We start from the raw sequence: 16,148 nt of genomic DNA, 5'->3' as shown, positions 1-16,148 counted from the left end.
TATATTATTATTATTATTATTATTATTATTATTATTATTATTATTATTATTATTATTATTATTATTATTATTATTATTATTATTATTATTATTATTATTATTATTATTATTATTATTATTATTATTATTATTATTATTATTATTATTATTATTATTATTATTATTATTATTAATTATTATCATTATTATTGCTGTGAATTTTTCATATCTTTTACTATTTTCCCAAATTTCATAATAAAATATATTTCCCAATGAATATTAAGCCTCAAACCTGAGAATGTCTATGCTTGCATCTTGGTTAGTATAGAATAGATAATTGAGAAGAAATTTGTGTCGCAATTTTCTGTATTAAAACAAAAATTATGTTGCGATATTTCAAACTTACCGTTTCGATAATTCCGGTTCTAATTTCTGGCCCTTTTGTATCTAAAGCGATTGCAACATCCATCATATTACCTTTGCTTTTTAATGCTTCTCTAATATTTCGAATCGTTTGCGCATGAAACTAAAATGTTGAAAAGGCTACTAATTTAGTTTATCATAAAATTTACTGTATTTGTACAATTTTCTGAACCTTCAATTTAGGTCACAAAGGAAAGTTATATAACCTGATTTTATTTCATTCATTAATTTTATTCCATCTTCTCAAATCTATAATTATTTGGGAGACAAAATTTCAAGCTCCAATTAGGTGTAAAGCAGACCAGAAAGTTGTCATTTTCTAAGATCATTTTTCAGATCACAAATTAACTCGAATCAAGCTTTAGCATTCGTAATTAAAAACAAAGTAATCATTTGTCGACTTAATAGTTCACTGGATATTTTTAATGTTTCATTGTCTCGAATCTGTACGTTTTAAATTCCAGCTCATCATCCATTGTAAAATTTGATATATACAACTGTTGAGAGATTGGTATAATTAATCGTGATAAATGCGCAAGAAAAGGTTTTTGCTATTTTTTAAAAAAAAATCTTTTTTTTTAAAAAAAGAAAAACAAGCTGTTGGATCCATCAATCAATCAATATTGGTCATAAAAAATAAATCCTTTAAACGGCAAGTATTAAAGTTGTAGAATAAAAAACAATTAAATAAATAAAAAGGATATATTATTATTAAAACCTCATGACTGCCATGACTGAAATTAAGACGAGCAATATTCATTCCTTTACCAATCATTTCTTGTAATTTTTCCATTGTATCACATGCTGGACCTGAAAAAGATTAATAAAAACTCATAAATCAAAATGTTTTCCACTAAATTTTATTTTTTCTTTTGAAACTCAATTAGTTAATTATAATAGGCAAACCAATCGTGCAAATGATGGAAGTCTTTCGATGTAATATTTGTTTTTGGAATATATTCAGACCGCATAAATGTTCCAATTGAGTTGAAATTACCGCTGGAATATCACTGAAATAATGCAAAATCAGTGATATTTATTTCAAAAGAAAAGAAAATTTGATAAAAATCAAAGGTTGATTAAAAAAATTTTCATTTTATTCGTAAATAAATAACATAATATGTTTTAAGATGTTCATATCCATCAATCAATATATTATTATCTTATCATTTATGTTTTAATTGTTTCGAGATGTTAACATTCATCAATCAATATATTATCACCTTATCATTTATTCAATATATGAATGAATGAATGAAAGAAAAAAAGAATCACAAATAACATAAATGCAAAATAAATGAGAACGAAAAAAGAAAAGGAGAAAAAAACATACCCATTATTGATATTCCTTAATTTTGATATCATTATTTGTTTCAGTATTACTTTTGCAAAATTCCTGGAAATATAATTACAAGTAGCAAAATTAGTCCAACTTATTCCGTCTATGATAAGGAATTAATCCAACTTATTCCGTCTATGATAGAGAATTAGTCCAACTTATTCTGCTTGTGATAGAAAAGTGAAGTATCGTCTTCCGTATTTACACTCTGAATATCCCAAACATTCTGATCTGTCTACTACCTATCATCTATCACCCTTACATTCCTCCATCGTTAAATGACATTTGTTCGTTTCATTTCCATTCTTTTGGCAGTTTCCTTTCCAATCTGTTACTCTCTTCTTTTATACTCTTCTCAAAATTGAATGATTTTGCTTTTTCTGCAAAAATAAAAAATAAAAATTGAGTGAGAATTTTAAATGATTTAATTATTATTATTAAAATATTATGTATGTGCGTATCAATCACATATCTGATAACGATTTGATAAAATTAAACTCTAGAATGTAATGAATTCGAAGTAATTAAGTTAATCAACTTTTGGTTAATATTGATTAGTTCTATTTTTTGCTAATACCACTTGATGTTATTAACAGTCTAAAAAAAAGAAAAGAAATCCATAGATTGATAAGAAAACTGAATTTTAAATTGCTTGTTTTCATAGCGAGAAGAGTAAACAAGCACAAGAATTTTGAAAAATTTTGCAAAAAATGATATGAAGCAAAATTAATCATTGAAAAGTTTGTGGAATTTCCTAATTAATTAAAATTAACGGTATTCTTGAACTGTTTAAAATCAATGATCAAATTGTCGTCCGCTAAAAATTTACTCAGTTTTTGAAAGATTTTAACATTGCATTTTTATGATTTAATTTTACTCGAAAATAATTTACTTCTATTAGTAATTCGAAAACTTTCGCCTTTCAAAAAAAAGGTTATTTTTATTTTGGTTTTTGTTATGGTTACAATTTGATTTTTTTTTTAAAAATATTTTTGTTTTAGGGTCTTACTAAAGAACTTATGAACAATAGCATTGCTATTTTAGTATTTTATTTAAAGTTTTGCTCTAACTTAAAGAAAAATTCCTTAATTTAATGCTCAGTTTACTAACTAACTGCGTCTGAAAAATGTACAAATATGCAATCCTAAGTCACGCTTATTCTGCCGTGAGATAGAATCGTTTCATAGTGAACCCGCGTGAAATGAAATCTTTCGTACCAGCACAGCCATGCAATTTTGATGCAGTGCAGTAATGGGGATTGAGAAGATGATATAGGGACTGTGGTTGTGCAATAGAAATAGTAGTTGAAAGGGAATTGAAGAGTTTAAGTGCAAAAGAGAGAAAGTAATTTGGCGGGAGTTAGAGATCGATATGTTTTTTGTAATTGCGATTGTGAAAGGTTAGTTAGCCATGGATTTTGTTTTTTCTCTTCTTGTACTTTACGTGCGTTTGTGTGTGTGTGTTGTGTTGTGTCGTTTTTAGATGCTAAAACGTAGAACCATAACTGGAAATGATATTCTATATAGTGATTTGAAAATGATGGATCAAAGATCATTTTCCTGATCATTACAGTGAAATCGTTTGTTGTTCAATTTCCAGATACCGTATTTTTGGTAGAGATAAAGAAAATGAGTACATATTTGGATGATCTCATTACATGGGTATGTTACCTATTTTTTTCTTACTAGAATTTGATTATGCTTAAAAACTAACCAAAAAAATCAAAGTGCATTTATGGGAATTTTGATATGAACAGTGCTCAATTGGAAAGTGAATAGAAATATTAACGGTAAAAGAACATTCTGTTGTATTGAATAACAACCCAGCATTTGTTTAATGCTTTCAGAAACTTTTGAAAAATAATGCCACCACATGAGACGGATTGGAATTAGAGGATTTCTTCGAGTAAAAAATTACTGACTTATTTTTGTCATTCAAAAAATGAGAACTAAACACAGCGCTAAAGTTTCGTAAAATTCCCTGTACATTTTATATGCAGTACTTTCGAAGTTATTCTGAGCAGGAATTTTCTATCTTACTACTGGATAGTTTGGTTTTCCATTGCTGATAGCAAATTGCGATTATAAAATGCGAAACATATGCTAAAGTTGTTTTTTTTGGACCGAAAAATGAATGTCATCGTTTAATTCGATCATCCAGAATAAAGTATTTGCCGAATCGTTTAGTTCAAACTTTAACTTTTTTCAGATCAATTCATTGAATGATGCAGGGGAAGTGACGTTGGTCGATGTTTTTTCGGGTCGAACTATCGCGGAAGTTTTATACAAAATGTTCGTCCTTTTCTCGTCAAATCCTGAACATTTCTTGAATTTTTAGTTAAAATTTGAATAAATTGATTGTATCTTTTCCACTCTTCTTTTGCAGAATTAAATTCCAAATTTCTTGCTAGTTCACAAAAAGTAGTAACGGTTTTCGAAATATCTTAAAGGTAAACAACATCTTTAATATAAACCTGGCAAGTGGTTGGTCAACTTTTCTTCGTGTACTGTGGGTTATATGTGTTTATCTGATCTCGTCCATACAATATGAACTCTCTAAGAAATGTTCAACAACAAAAAAATTTTCTATTAGGCTAGTAAGACTTATCATTGAGACGCGCGAGATCACTATCAGTGAAAAATAGATTTGTAAGGGAGCAGGAAGTTGGTCTTATCAATTGTGATTGATCAACCCGTTTCCTCACTAGATTTTTTTTTGACAGTTGTGGGCTGTATTTGAAATTTTTTAAGACACAACATAACATTATTTTCGAAGGAAATTTTCGCAATAATTCTGTCATTTTTTTACAGCGATTCGTTATTTTTTAACGATAATTGGCTAGGCAAAATACCATATTACGACCAGATGACTAACTGGAGATTAAAAGCAAACAATTTACGTAAGGTTTATCGTCGACTTTCGGAATACTACACAGATCAGTTAGGAGCAGAATTGACACCAAAATGGCATATTGACACAACACGGATAGGTAAGGTCAGGCGATCTTATAGGTTGTTTTTTGACGTAGAAAATGCTAATTAGTTCTTTGGTCGTACTAGTACTGACAGTAATTCGAGAGCGCACTTTTTTCTGTCACTGAAGTTTCAGTGGCATTTAATAACCTTGTAGCATGCTTTTGATATTCCAAAGTCAAGATTGACGTTCTTCTTTTTGGAAAGAAGTAGGCTGCGAAAATACAGAATGAAACAGTTAGAAGCACTGCAGTTATTTATAAATATTAAAATCAGTATGTTACAGCAGAATGCGGTGACTCGGAACTGTTGTGTCGATTGCTGCAGCTTGTCCTAGGAGCTGCTCTTCTTTGTACAAACAATGAAAGTAATGCTTTGCATAACGGAGTGAATACCAAGGCAAAAAGGGAGGAGGGCTTTTAGAGAATTTCATTAGTTAATTAGTTTGGTCCTTTCCAGCTACCGATTGTTCGAATTCATAATTTTATTTCAGAGTTTATACGTCTTTTACTGGATCAGAGTGAGTCTGTGCAGAGGACAGCGGTGAATATTATGAGAGAAATCAAAGAACTAGTACCAGAACCATCAGAAGAAAAAGCCAAAGTAGCTGACATATCCGTAAATTTTTAATCGTCGTTAGAATAGACAGCGGGGATTGCTTTAAAGAAAATAATTTTCTTAAACTCATGCTTTTAGAGCATCCAACCGATGGAATCGAAGGAACAAGTGGTAGATTTGAAGATTAAAGTGGAAAGCTTGAAACAGGAATGCACTCAACTTAACGAAAAGGTTCTACTTATATATGGTGTATTTAATTGGAGGAATAGGGAAATACATGTTTACAGATTATGTATATATATATAATGTGTTTGCCTGTTTATTTATAGTGTTTTTCCATGAATCAGATTATGGCTTCAGCTATAGCATAAAATGTTCTGTTCGATACTTGGATGGAAACCCTGGTATTTGAATATTTTCAACTTGAAAAAAACAAAATACTATCAAATATTACTCAAAAAGATTAATTTAGCTGAAAGAAGCATGTACCGAAAGGGAGGCACTGTCTAGTGACAATGAGAGTTTGCGTCTACGCGTTGATGAATTAAGCGAAGGAAATGTTGAAATAGAATCGTTACGGAAACAGATTCGTTCACTGCGTTCCGTTCGTGAAAGCACTCAGGATGCACTTTATAAGTGATGGTTTTTATTTTACGATTTTAAGATGCATAAGTTATTAGCTGATGGTATTTTAACTTTAACCGTAAACAATTTTATAACTTTAAAAGAAAAATATTCGTTGCATTTACAGGGTCGAAGCTGAACGGGACCATCTTAAAAAAGTAAATCTGCAGTTGCTCGATGAAAATGCGGAATGGCGGACAAAGGTTCGTTTTAGTCGATTACACCATTTGTTGATGAGCTTTAAATACTTCGGGTTTTGTCAACTTTTTGTGTTATTTAAACTGAGATTTTTTTTTTTAGGTGCAAGATTTGGTGCCAATGGAGGCGGAATTCAAGCGATTGAAAGATGAACTCGAGGAACATCGACTTCTTGTGCAAAAGTATGAGAAGCTTGACGCGCAGATTAGCAATTACAAAGCTAAACTAAGTAAATTTCCACTTTTTTTTCTTGAAAAATTGAACGTATAACTAATTGGAGTGAATGTTATGCAGGAAATATTAGGGGCATCGTTTCTGCCAAATGAATTTCGTGTTATTTATGATTTATCTGTTTAGTTTATTTCTTTCGATGGTTTGGTTTTTCTGATATTTTAATTTTCTGACACTAAGGTTATGTGGAAATCTCATCTAAAGCTTTCGAGAATTTTACACGCTATATTTCAACTTGTGTAATCTCTATTATTATTTGTTTCGTGATTTAACCGTTATTATTATTTATATTATGATAAATTTACGAAGGGAATTATATATGTATATATATATGTATATATACATCTGTATATATATATATATATGCATATGTATATATATATATGTATATATATATATATATATATATGTACGTGTTGATGTATGCAACAAATATACCTTGATTATCAAAGAGAAACAGCAAAGTTTCTGATAAGAATGAAGAATAAAGGAAATCCGTTAGCAATTGATTTCTGTTCTAGAAGAGTGGAAGGCACAAAAGATTGAAGTGAAGGTACTGGAAGATAAAGTGACTACATACATGAAAAGCGTCATTGCGCTTGAGGATGAGCAACGTAAGAATGGTGTACTGAAGACTCAGATTGAATCATTGCGATTAGAGAATTCGGAATTGGAAGCAAGATTGAACGACGAAATTAGACGAGCTGATAAGGTTCAAGTTAATTACTGTGACCAAATAATTTTTCATACTAGTCTTAACATGAAGCGGTAACTAGTTCGCATATGATAAGAGACTTTTTGTTAGCTATGGTAACCTTGCTCTTCATCATTATTAAAAATTCAACCTGGCTACCTCATCCTTTCAGGCTGAATTCGAATTCAAGCAGTTGAATGAACGGATTGATGAGATTGAAAAGGAAAAAGAACATCTTCGGCAGGAACGACGTGAACTCAATGAACAACTTCTTTTGCATGGTGAATGGAATAAGTGTTTGCATAGCGAAGCTTTCTTTTCATCTGAAAGTGTCATTCAGTTTCAGCATTGTTTCATAAAATATTTGCAGAAAATGGTAGCAACACTCTGTCACTACACGATGAAACAATTGATGCAAGTTTGACCGCACTTTTGAGGTTAATTTCAGTAAAGAATTCTGACAACTACCCTTTGATTCTCATTAATGTTTAACTGAAATAACACTAAATGTGTAGGTATATACAGCAATGAAAAGTTATGTTTAGCTTCACATATTCCGGAAAGATTTATCAAGTTTCTTTACTCTTTCTCTTACGCTTCCACAAAAATAGAATTTCCTTCCAGAGAACGAATCATTCGGTTGGAAACGGAAAAGGAAAGTTTACTAGCTGGAAATATAACGGATGGCGAGAAGTTGTGTTTGAAGGAAGAACTTAGTTCGTTGATTGTTCAGAAGAGAAATTTAGAAACAGAACTCAAATTGGCGCAAAATAAAGCGGATGACTTGGAAAAACGGTCAACATTTATTACTATTGCCTCGAATTTCTCCCTGAAATATTTTCCCTTCTTTTCGACTGGGACTTTTGTGATACCTTGTGTTTTACACCAAAAATCGTTTTACGCAAAAAATGCAAGGACAAATTTTAAGAACAAAAGTTTGATGATCCACGAATCAATGTATTTCAGCTGGAAATGATAATCATTGCTTGTCGGTGATTTTCATTTTCTTTATTTATTTGCTTAATAGGATCGAGTGCACCAATTTCTCAGCACCGTGTATTTATTTTCAAGATTGAAAGAACTGAATTCTATAATTGAGTCCGGCAACTTTGTGAACAGTGATCGATTGACAGAAGAACAAACAGCAAAGGAACGGATGGCTATCCAACTAGCACAGCTTGAAGCGAGACTCGAACAAGCAACGCATGATCTGGAACAGCAGGTTGCTGATAAGAAGACATTAAATGGTCTGGGCTCTATTTCTTTTTTTTTTTTTTTGTTAGGAAACATGAAGAACATTGTTGAGAATTGTAGATTTATATTTAAACTAAAATTTATGGGATAACATCCGTTTTTATTTCGCCATCCGTTTTAGTTTTTTTAGAGAAAGCATGAGGCGAGTTTGAATCTTAAATTTTATACACTAAACTGTGCGTATTTTATTTGTTGGCTTTAGACGAATTAACATCGTCAAAGCAACAAGTGAAGAATGAGAAGGACAGGTTGATGCATTATATGGAAAAAGCACGTCGCATGATTGAAGATCTGGAAGAGCAAAGTCGGGCTGTTGAAGGTGGTGCACTGAGCAGACATGAGTTTGATTCAATTCGTCGTGAAAGGGACACATACAAGCAAAGTGTAATTCTTTCCACTTTAAAGAATCAATACATTTGTAGGGAAAATAGAATAAACTTAAGTTTGCACGTATTGTGAAAATGGCAGAAAAAGGTCGATGAACGAGCTAAACGGAATGTTAAACTATTAAACATCATAATCACTTTCCCTTTACTCATTTCTTATTCCTAACCATTGCGAATAAAATACCATTAAGCACTACTTTAAGGCGAAGAGAAGTATCAAAAATCCTTCCTAATGAAGTTCTTGAATATAATTTTGCAGATTGAAGCACTGAAAGAAAGCTATGAACGTAGCCGTACGATGCAGGAAGAGGAGCAGCGATTGTTTACAACTCATGTTTACTACATGGTATACCGTGTCTTCGATTTCAAGCACTGATTTCCTCTCCAGTTTTTATAAGATTTAACATCAATATGTAGTCGTTGTGATGAATCATCGACATTGTGCCCTTTTTAGTTCGAATTAACTAGACTTGAACTTTATCAGCTATCAGATAGTTCTAAATTTCGCCGAATGAAACATATTAAAAACATATTGGTTGAAAAAACCATTTTATACTAATGGTGATTTCAAACTGCACTAAAAAAAATCCTCGAAATATTTTGGACGAGGGATTAATCGGAACGACCGTTCAAAAAGTTGCTTAAACTAGGGAATTTCGTTGTTATTCTTCGTGTTATTTCTCTATCTACTTCGACTTATATCATTCTTTCTATCCTTTCATTTCATAGCATTTTTAAGGATTGGTTTTCAGATGATGCAACTCCAGCAACAAAATTCTTCAAATAAGGAACATTCCGATGAGAAAAGCTTCTTAACACGACAACGTCAATGTAATAACTTCAGTATTATGAGGTGATATCCTATCCGCTCTTTCCCCTTTTCCTAACAGTTCCGATCTATTACAGTGGATTATGAGGAATAACTGGCGTATTAGAATATTCGCTACAAATTGTTATCTGGCATTCCTTCATGTCTTCCTGATTGTTCATGTTTCGTTGTCAGCTTTGTCGACAGCGAATACTGGGCGAGTATTTCTGATTTGTTGCTCGTTTTGATCCTCTCCTAACAAGAAGCAGAATGAAAGTAAAATCCTCTCCCGAACGAATGGAATAATAAAACAGATAATTAGTTTGATGGGTAGGATGATTGTCAGTTACACTATTTACTGATAGACTGTTCTTTGAATGAGCTTCTTTGAATTGTAATTTTTCTTTTTATTAGCTGGTACTGGAAGCTTAGCAAAAACACACATCCTAACTAATATCCGTGTTTTGAAAGGTTTGTGGTAAGAGGGCACACAACAAATTGAATTGGAAATTATTACTAGAAAATAAAGACTTCTCTCGACGAACTGTGGAGGAAATTGGAATTTTTGGTTTGCAGCCATGAACCGTAGAATCAGTTGAACAGTTTATTAGACGACGAAATAATTGTAACAGTTGATATGAAATCAAATATTATAGTGAAATATGGTAACATAATAAGCGTAGGTTACTGAAACGATGGACTGTAAGAAGCTATGAGCTGATTGCAGTGAGTGGGGAAATAGTGCAGATGGTAATCCTAATCACTGGAGATATGAGGCTTTATACATAGCAGGCAGATAACGGAGTTGTAATGTCCGGGAAGGATATACAACAAGCAGGAAGAGGGGCTTGCAGCAAAATCCCCAGACGGTACGGTAATAGATGAAGCACGCGGATAATGACTATCCTTGTCTATTACGTGCATAGACGACTCATAGAGATAAGAAAGGAGGGAAAATTTGAATGTTGCAAATCAATATAAATTACCAATAAATAGGGTAAGATATTTCGGATTTCCCGACAGTGGTATTTTTAATGTTGATAACGGTTGCATATTAATTGTTGGCTAGACATGTATTGATTTTAATTTGTTAAGTACTAGATTGCCATTGTTTTGACCGTTTGTGTTTATCCTCTGCCACGAATGCTCACAACAGTTTTCTATGTTTTGCGTTTCATTTACTCTCCTCTGTTGATTCTCAACGATACTTTTACTGAGTCGAAGGCGCAATAGGAAAACGATGGGATCAAGAAACTTTTGGCTTTAATGATCATTTTATCAAGCTTACGATGTTTGTTTTCAGTTTGCTGGCTGCAGTTTTATGCTTCATGCTTGCTTTAACCTTCTTTTCGAGGAATTCTCCGTCATTTTATAGTGAAGTTTCGTTCACCGGTGTACCGCCTACTTGAAACATTTACTGTAATTACCCTTTTAATACAACATATTATTTTCATCTTTTATTCCTTCAACAAAAAAAAGTATGGAATACGGTTACAGTTGTTGTTTTATAGACTATAAATTTTCTCTTACTTTTTTGTCGCCATGATCTCAGATCACTGTCCATGATGGGTTCAAAAGTTGTAATGAAGTTGGAAGATCCCATTGGAATCGAATGTTTTAAGTTATGATATGTAAAGTTGCCGCTCAAGACGGAAAAGACTGAGATCGATGTAGTAAATGAAGTATAAATAGGTTATAGTTTTCCCTGTGCTTTTTCGCTTTTGGTGTTCGCTTCGAAGCAGCAACTGTACTTATCTGTGAATATTTTTGATGGATTTTCGATTCTAACAATTCTGTTTTTTTTCTTTTTTTCAAAGTAAATTTTGTTGATAGCTTTTAGTCGCTTTAAGATTTGGCTTTCTATGTTGTGCCTGCTTTCCACATATTCCCTGTGCATTCTCATTTTTACTTCCCTTTTTCTGTTTTATTGACAACGTATAGCGAAGTTGAAGTTCTTATAACAGTGAACAGAGATCAGAATTTCCGGAAAGGAAAGATCTTGAGTGGCATCTTCAGCATGAAATGAACTTGCGCTTCATCTTTTTTCTTTTTTTTGCAGTTCCTCTTGTTTCATGTCCCTCTGTTTCACTTGTTTCATAAATAGCTGATGTTGCCATATTTTGATATCAATAAAGCCTAGTTTGCTAAAGTACCATTGCATCATTTGCCTGGAAAATAAGTACCACAGATTACTTCCTATGAAATACATTTCAACTCTTCTAGCTCTAATTTCGTGTAAATATCCAAAAGACAGTCGTAGGTTGGCTGATGGTTCTGTCTTCCTATGAAAAACGTTCGATAGCATTTATTAGAATTCGGAGAGGGAAGTAATGAATTTTTGAAAAATCAAATTTTTGTGATATGTTCAGAGGTTGGGAAGGATTGTTGTCGAGCTCCCATGAATTCGCAATGGGTGCGAAGGATGAAGTTGGGTAGTTTAGTAACATACAGTTTGATTGGAGGTTGCGAGTGGTATATTTTATTTTGTCGATTCGCCTCCTACAAATATGTGATCATGGATATATCATATTTGCAAATAATGTAATTAAGTCTTCAATGATCAATGGTACCGATCGACCAATTGTTGGTGGTCATTTTTTATTCTTATCAACATCCCAGTTTATCGGGCTAATTTGACACTTCTTATAATAAGTGGTCAATATTACCGTACACAATATCTTTTTGTCCAAATTATTTTTAGTTTTGTGGAGGATCTATGTAAATGAAGGATTTGTGATGTTGCTCGAAAAGATATCTGGGAATTTTTCTCCTTTCTACAACAACCAATAAAATCTGCAAACATTTTATACCTGAGGAAAATGTATGAAATATCAAAACGGTGGTCATCACCAACAGTGTATCGGATCGTACTTGACGAACAATTACGTGAACGTTTTTGTGAACGTCTCAAGCAACAGTTGATTGATCCTATCCAACCACGTTATCCTGTTCATCCATTGTCTAGTAAAGAAAGGAATAGTGCCGTGTTGATACCATTAGTGTATATTGATAGATCACCGTCAGTAATATTCACCCATCGATCATTGCTATTAGCTGGCCATCGGGGTGAGGTAAGCTTTCCAGGTGGACGCTTGGAGCAAGGCGAAACTCATGAAGAGGTACGTTTGCTAAACGTTATTCACCCACTATTTTTACTGCAAACTGGTCGAGTACCATCCTATATTATACTCATCAATCATTGCTATTAGTTGGTCATCACAAAATACTGATATATCGTAATTGTAGGTGCATGAGTTTGTAAACATTGTGATAGCCCCATTAAAATGGGGATATTTTCAGGCAGCATTACGTGAAACTGCTGAAGAGATTGGCTTATATTCCTGTCAAATTGAAGTTTGGGGTCGTTTAAAACATGTAACAACACGCTTTATGAGTACTGTAACACCAGTTGTTGGTTTGGTACAAGAAACTACCGATTTTAGTACAATTAGAGCAAAACGTGACGAAGTTCAAACTGTCTTCGCTGCTCCAATTGAAGAGCTTTGCACCAGTCATCGCTACACACATTTCAGAAGAGGTTGATTGAAAATTATTTGCTTGAAAAGTCGTCAGATTAAGTGAATCAAAATGAAGCAAGATATTGATTTTTTTTTTTTCTACAGAATCGATTGTCTTCAGGAAGCTAATAGTTTTAAAGTATTCAGTGCATCACCTTTATTCCTTAATAAGATTCAGTTAGATTAAGCTAATTTTAGCCTAACCAAAAGTTAACATATTTAGTAAGCTTAAAGTAAGCTTAAAATGTTTTAAGCTTAAAAACTTAATATACTTGGTATACTTAGTAAGAGAGGGAAGGGCAAGATATCAGTTGCGATTTTGTTTGTTATAAGTAAATTACCAAGTTAATATCATGGAAATAAATTGTATTAACATTTGATATCATAAGTAATATCATTTGTTGCATTACAGGTGATATACAATACAAGTTACCGGTTTTCTTCACTTCACATCATTATATTCTTGCTACAAACGTAGCACCGCAAAACGAATATCGTATTTGGGGTTTAACTGCCGGAATGCTTCATCTTGCACTGCTTAATTTGTTCCCGAAATTTTATCAATCAAAAATCTAAATTGCTCTATTTCACCGGAAAATTGTCATTCGTGAATCCGTTGTATTACTTCAATAATAGCTCCCTAAACTCGATCACAAGTGCTTTTTTTCTAACTTTTCATCAGTCTTCGAGCTGTAGTTTTAGTAAGTTTTTGTCGCGAAAATTCGGTTCTTTCAGCGTTGTGATAATAACAGACTAATGATTAATCATTATAAAATACATTCTTTCCTTACCTCTTTGAAATTTTCGTTCACATTGTTGGAGTTTGGCATCTTTTATCGTCAGTATGAATTTTTGTGGGAAGTGATGTGATAATTGGTATTTTCTGTGCAGTTTTTTCGGGATCTGTACTGATAGTATATGTTCTTTTTTAGAGAAAATTACCCTAGATAGTAATCTACATATCTTTGCAGAGAGTATAGAAACTTTGAAATTGGATAACAAAAGAAAAGGACAGAGAAATCTGATTGTGATATTAATGTTGTAAATGAAAATTCACGATAGGATCGATAGAATGGATGCTGTTCAAGATTTAATTCATATATATACATTCGAATTAATTAGCACATAAATTACAGTTTAGAAAATGAAACAGTACTCAAAGAGATCCCCAGGCTATATTAATGACCTCTCCTGAACATGGACATAGATAAAAGAATTTTTCGATAGATCGAAATAAATAGTCAGTGCGGTAAACTTCTTGTCTTGTGCACTTTGATTCATGATGAAAAGCATGTTTATCACTTTCCAAACTTTCTGGTATAATTTAAAATTGGTAAATTAATCACAATGGAGCATAGTTAAGAAAAGAAATGGATTTAAAATATTGGTGATTTATTTGAATTACATACTAACCGGACTGCTTTACTCTCTTTTCTAATGCATTATCCATGTCTCTGTCACAGAATGAAAATTTCTCGTATAAGTGTTCCTTCTTTCGAAATTATAATATTACAATTATTTTGCTTATTATCGTTAAACTTTGCTTTCTACTTGAAACTTTTCCTACACAATTTTTTATTGTAGTAAAGCTATGAAGAAAAAGTATGAAAGGCGTGACACAAGTTGACAAATATGTAGAAACTATTTTGATAGCGTCTAGAGCTTAAAATAGGCTTAATGATAATCCAATTGATAAAATGTAATCCAGGCTATCCTTTCCCTAGTTTTAAGCATATTTCATGTTTGCTTTTTCAATCTATTGAATTTTATTGACTAGTCTTTTTTTTTGTCAAGTAAGTATGTTTACGGTGATACAGACGGCAGTCATGATTTCATTTGTCTTGCTCTTATTATTACTTTTATCACTCAGTTATGTTCTATTCACTTTTCGATTCATGTTTGATAGAATTTATAATTTGGTATAATAACATCTTATTGAATCATTGTAACCATAAAATTTAAATATTAACAATCTATAATAAATTAGAATTTAAAAATAATCATTTCAAAATCCAACAAAAACATTGTTGTACTCTTGATCAAATTCCTTATAATTACCTTTTCTTAATTTAGCATTTCTAAATTCCGACATTTTACAAATCTCTTAAAATTTTGCTATGTTCAGTGCATTTCGTAAAATAAACTTTTGCAAATTTCTCCTTCAATTCACATCCAAATTCACTGTATGTGAAAATAACTGGTAAGTTTTGATTTACGAGCAGGCAAAATTTATCGGAAGCTTGAGGTGAATACCTGGGCAGAATATCGCTTATCGATTGTTGATTAGATAAAGTATTGATTAAGCAATCTGCTTGAACTGTCGAACTTTTATTCAAATTGACGTTTTCTATTTGGTGATTTCACAAGCGCAAGCGAGATATTATTGAAATGAAACTAACCAGAAGGAAGTAAATATATATATATATATATATATATACTATTTTGTTATCGAATAATTTTCATTTTCTTATCAATAACTATTGAATGCATCCTTTATTTTGAATTACTTAAATTTTAACATAATTACGTCCTACCATTCAAATCTGATATTTCATAATCTTTTGTGATATTGATCAGTGTTAATTACATAATTTGCAATTTCTTCCAATTATCATTCAAATTTGCTTATATTCTCTTTAAGGATATTTCCATTTATTTCCCAATAATTATTTCATTCAATTATTTAGCAATCATAAAATTATTGAATATAATTAGCGATTATAGCTTGCTTACTTATTTTGATATATATTACTTGTAAATGTCATTTATCACTGAGACTTTGCTTTTTTGTTTTCCTTTTTCCTCTTTAATCAGGATAATTTATAAAATGAGAATGATATTAATTAGCCCAATATCGAGATGTAATCAACTTTGTTGATGCAGAACATTATGATTTCATTCAAGTAGTAAATCGATATTGTATCTGATATCAAACTCTTTTATCATGCTAGAGTATGCTTTGTTTTAATAATCAGTTCGGTTGACATCAAGTTGATTGGGATTTTTGATATTAACATTTCTTCTAACAAAAAGTCTTGAATTATCAATCAGGAGTTGTAATATACTGAGAAATGATTACCAAATCCTTGTTCTCGTCTATGATTTCGAAAATCTTAAAGGATGTTCTCTTGTATTTGTGATAAGTGTAGTTTATATTAACAATT

At 31.7% G+C, this 16,148-nt stretch overlaps 3 protein-coding genes across 3 annotated transcripts; 2 read left to right on the top strand and 1 right to left on the bottom strand.

Annotated features, from left to right (window-relative positions):
- Positions 1-385: 385 nt before the first annotated feature.
- On the bottom strand, positions 386-1,767 carry LOAG_06933 (pyruvate kinase; the record flags this gene model as incomplete). The annotated part of the gene is made up of 4 exons (XM_003142464.1): positions 386-505; positions 1,121-1,212; positions 1,309-1,412; positions 1,736-1,767. Coding segments are annotated over 4 exons (348 nt in total), but the record flags the coding sequence as incomplete, so codon positions are not given.
- Positions 1,768-3,112: 1,345 nt separating this feature from the next.
- On the top strand, positions 3,113-9,956 carry LOAG_06930 (hypothetical protein; the record flags this gene model as incomplete). The annotated part of the gene is made up of 18 exons (XM_020447288.1): positions 3,113-3,140; positions 3,341-3,402; positions 3,950-4,032; positions 4,552-4,730; positions 5,000-5,080; positions 5,207-5,331; positions 5,410-5,502; positions 5,744-5,907; positions 6,023-6,098; positions 6,196-6,322; positions 6,846-7,036; positions 7,191-7,299; positions 7,389-7,455; positions 7,643-7,813; positions 8,090-8,265; positions 8,475-8,656; positions 8,918-9,004; positions 9,411-9,956. 18 exons carry the CDS (start codon positions 3,113-3,115, stop codon positions 9,513-9,515), a joined length of 2,106 nt encoding a protein of 701 aa, XP_020302469.1. The 3' UTR covers positions 9,516-9,956.
- Positions 9,957-12,159: 2,203 nt separating this feature from the next.
- On the top strand, positions 12,160-13,696 carry LOAG_06928 (hydrolase). Its single transcript, XM_003142462.2, has 3 exons — positions 12,160-12,585; positions 12,767-13,004; positions 13,397-13,696. The coding sequence occupies exons 1-3, from the start codon at positions 12,286-12,288 to the stop codon at positions 13,558-13,560; spliced, it is 702 nt and encodes a 233-aa protein (XP_003142510.1). The 5' UTR covers positions 12,160-12,285; the 3' UTR covers positions 13,561-13,696.
- Positions 13,697-16,148: the final 2,452 nt, after the last annotated feature.

The sequence above is a fragment of the Loa loa genome, assembly GCF_000183805.2.
Source record: "Loa loa unplaced genomic scaffold supercont3.310, whole genome shotgun sequence".
NCBI classification, from domain to species: Eukaryota; Metazoa; Nematoda; class Chromadorea; order Rhabditida; family Onchocercidae; genus Loa; species Loa loa.
This window is presented reverse-complemented; position numbering and strand designations above follow the sequence as displayed.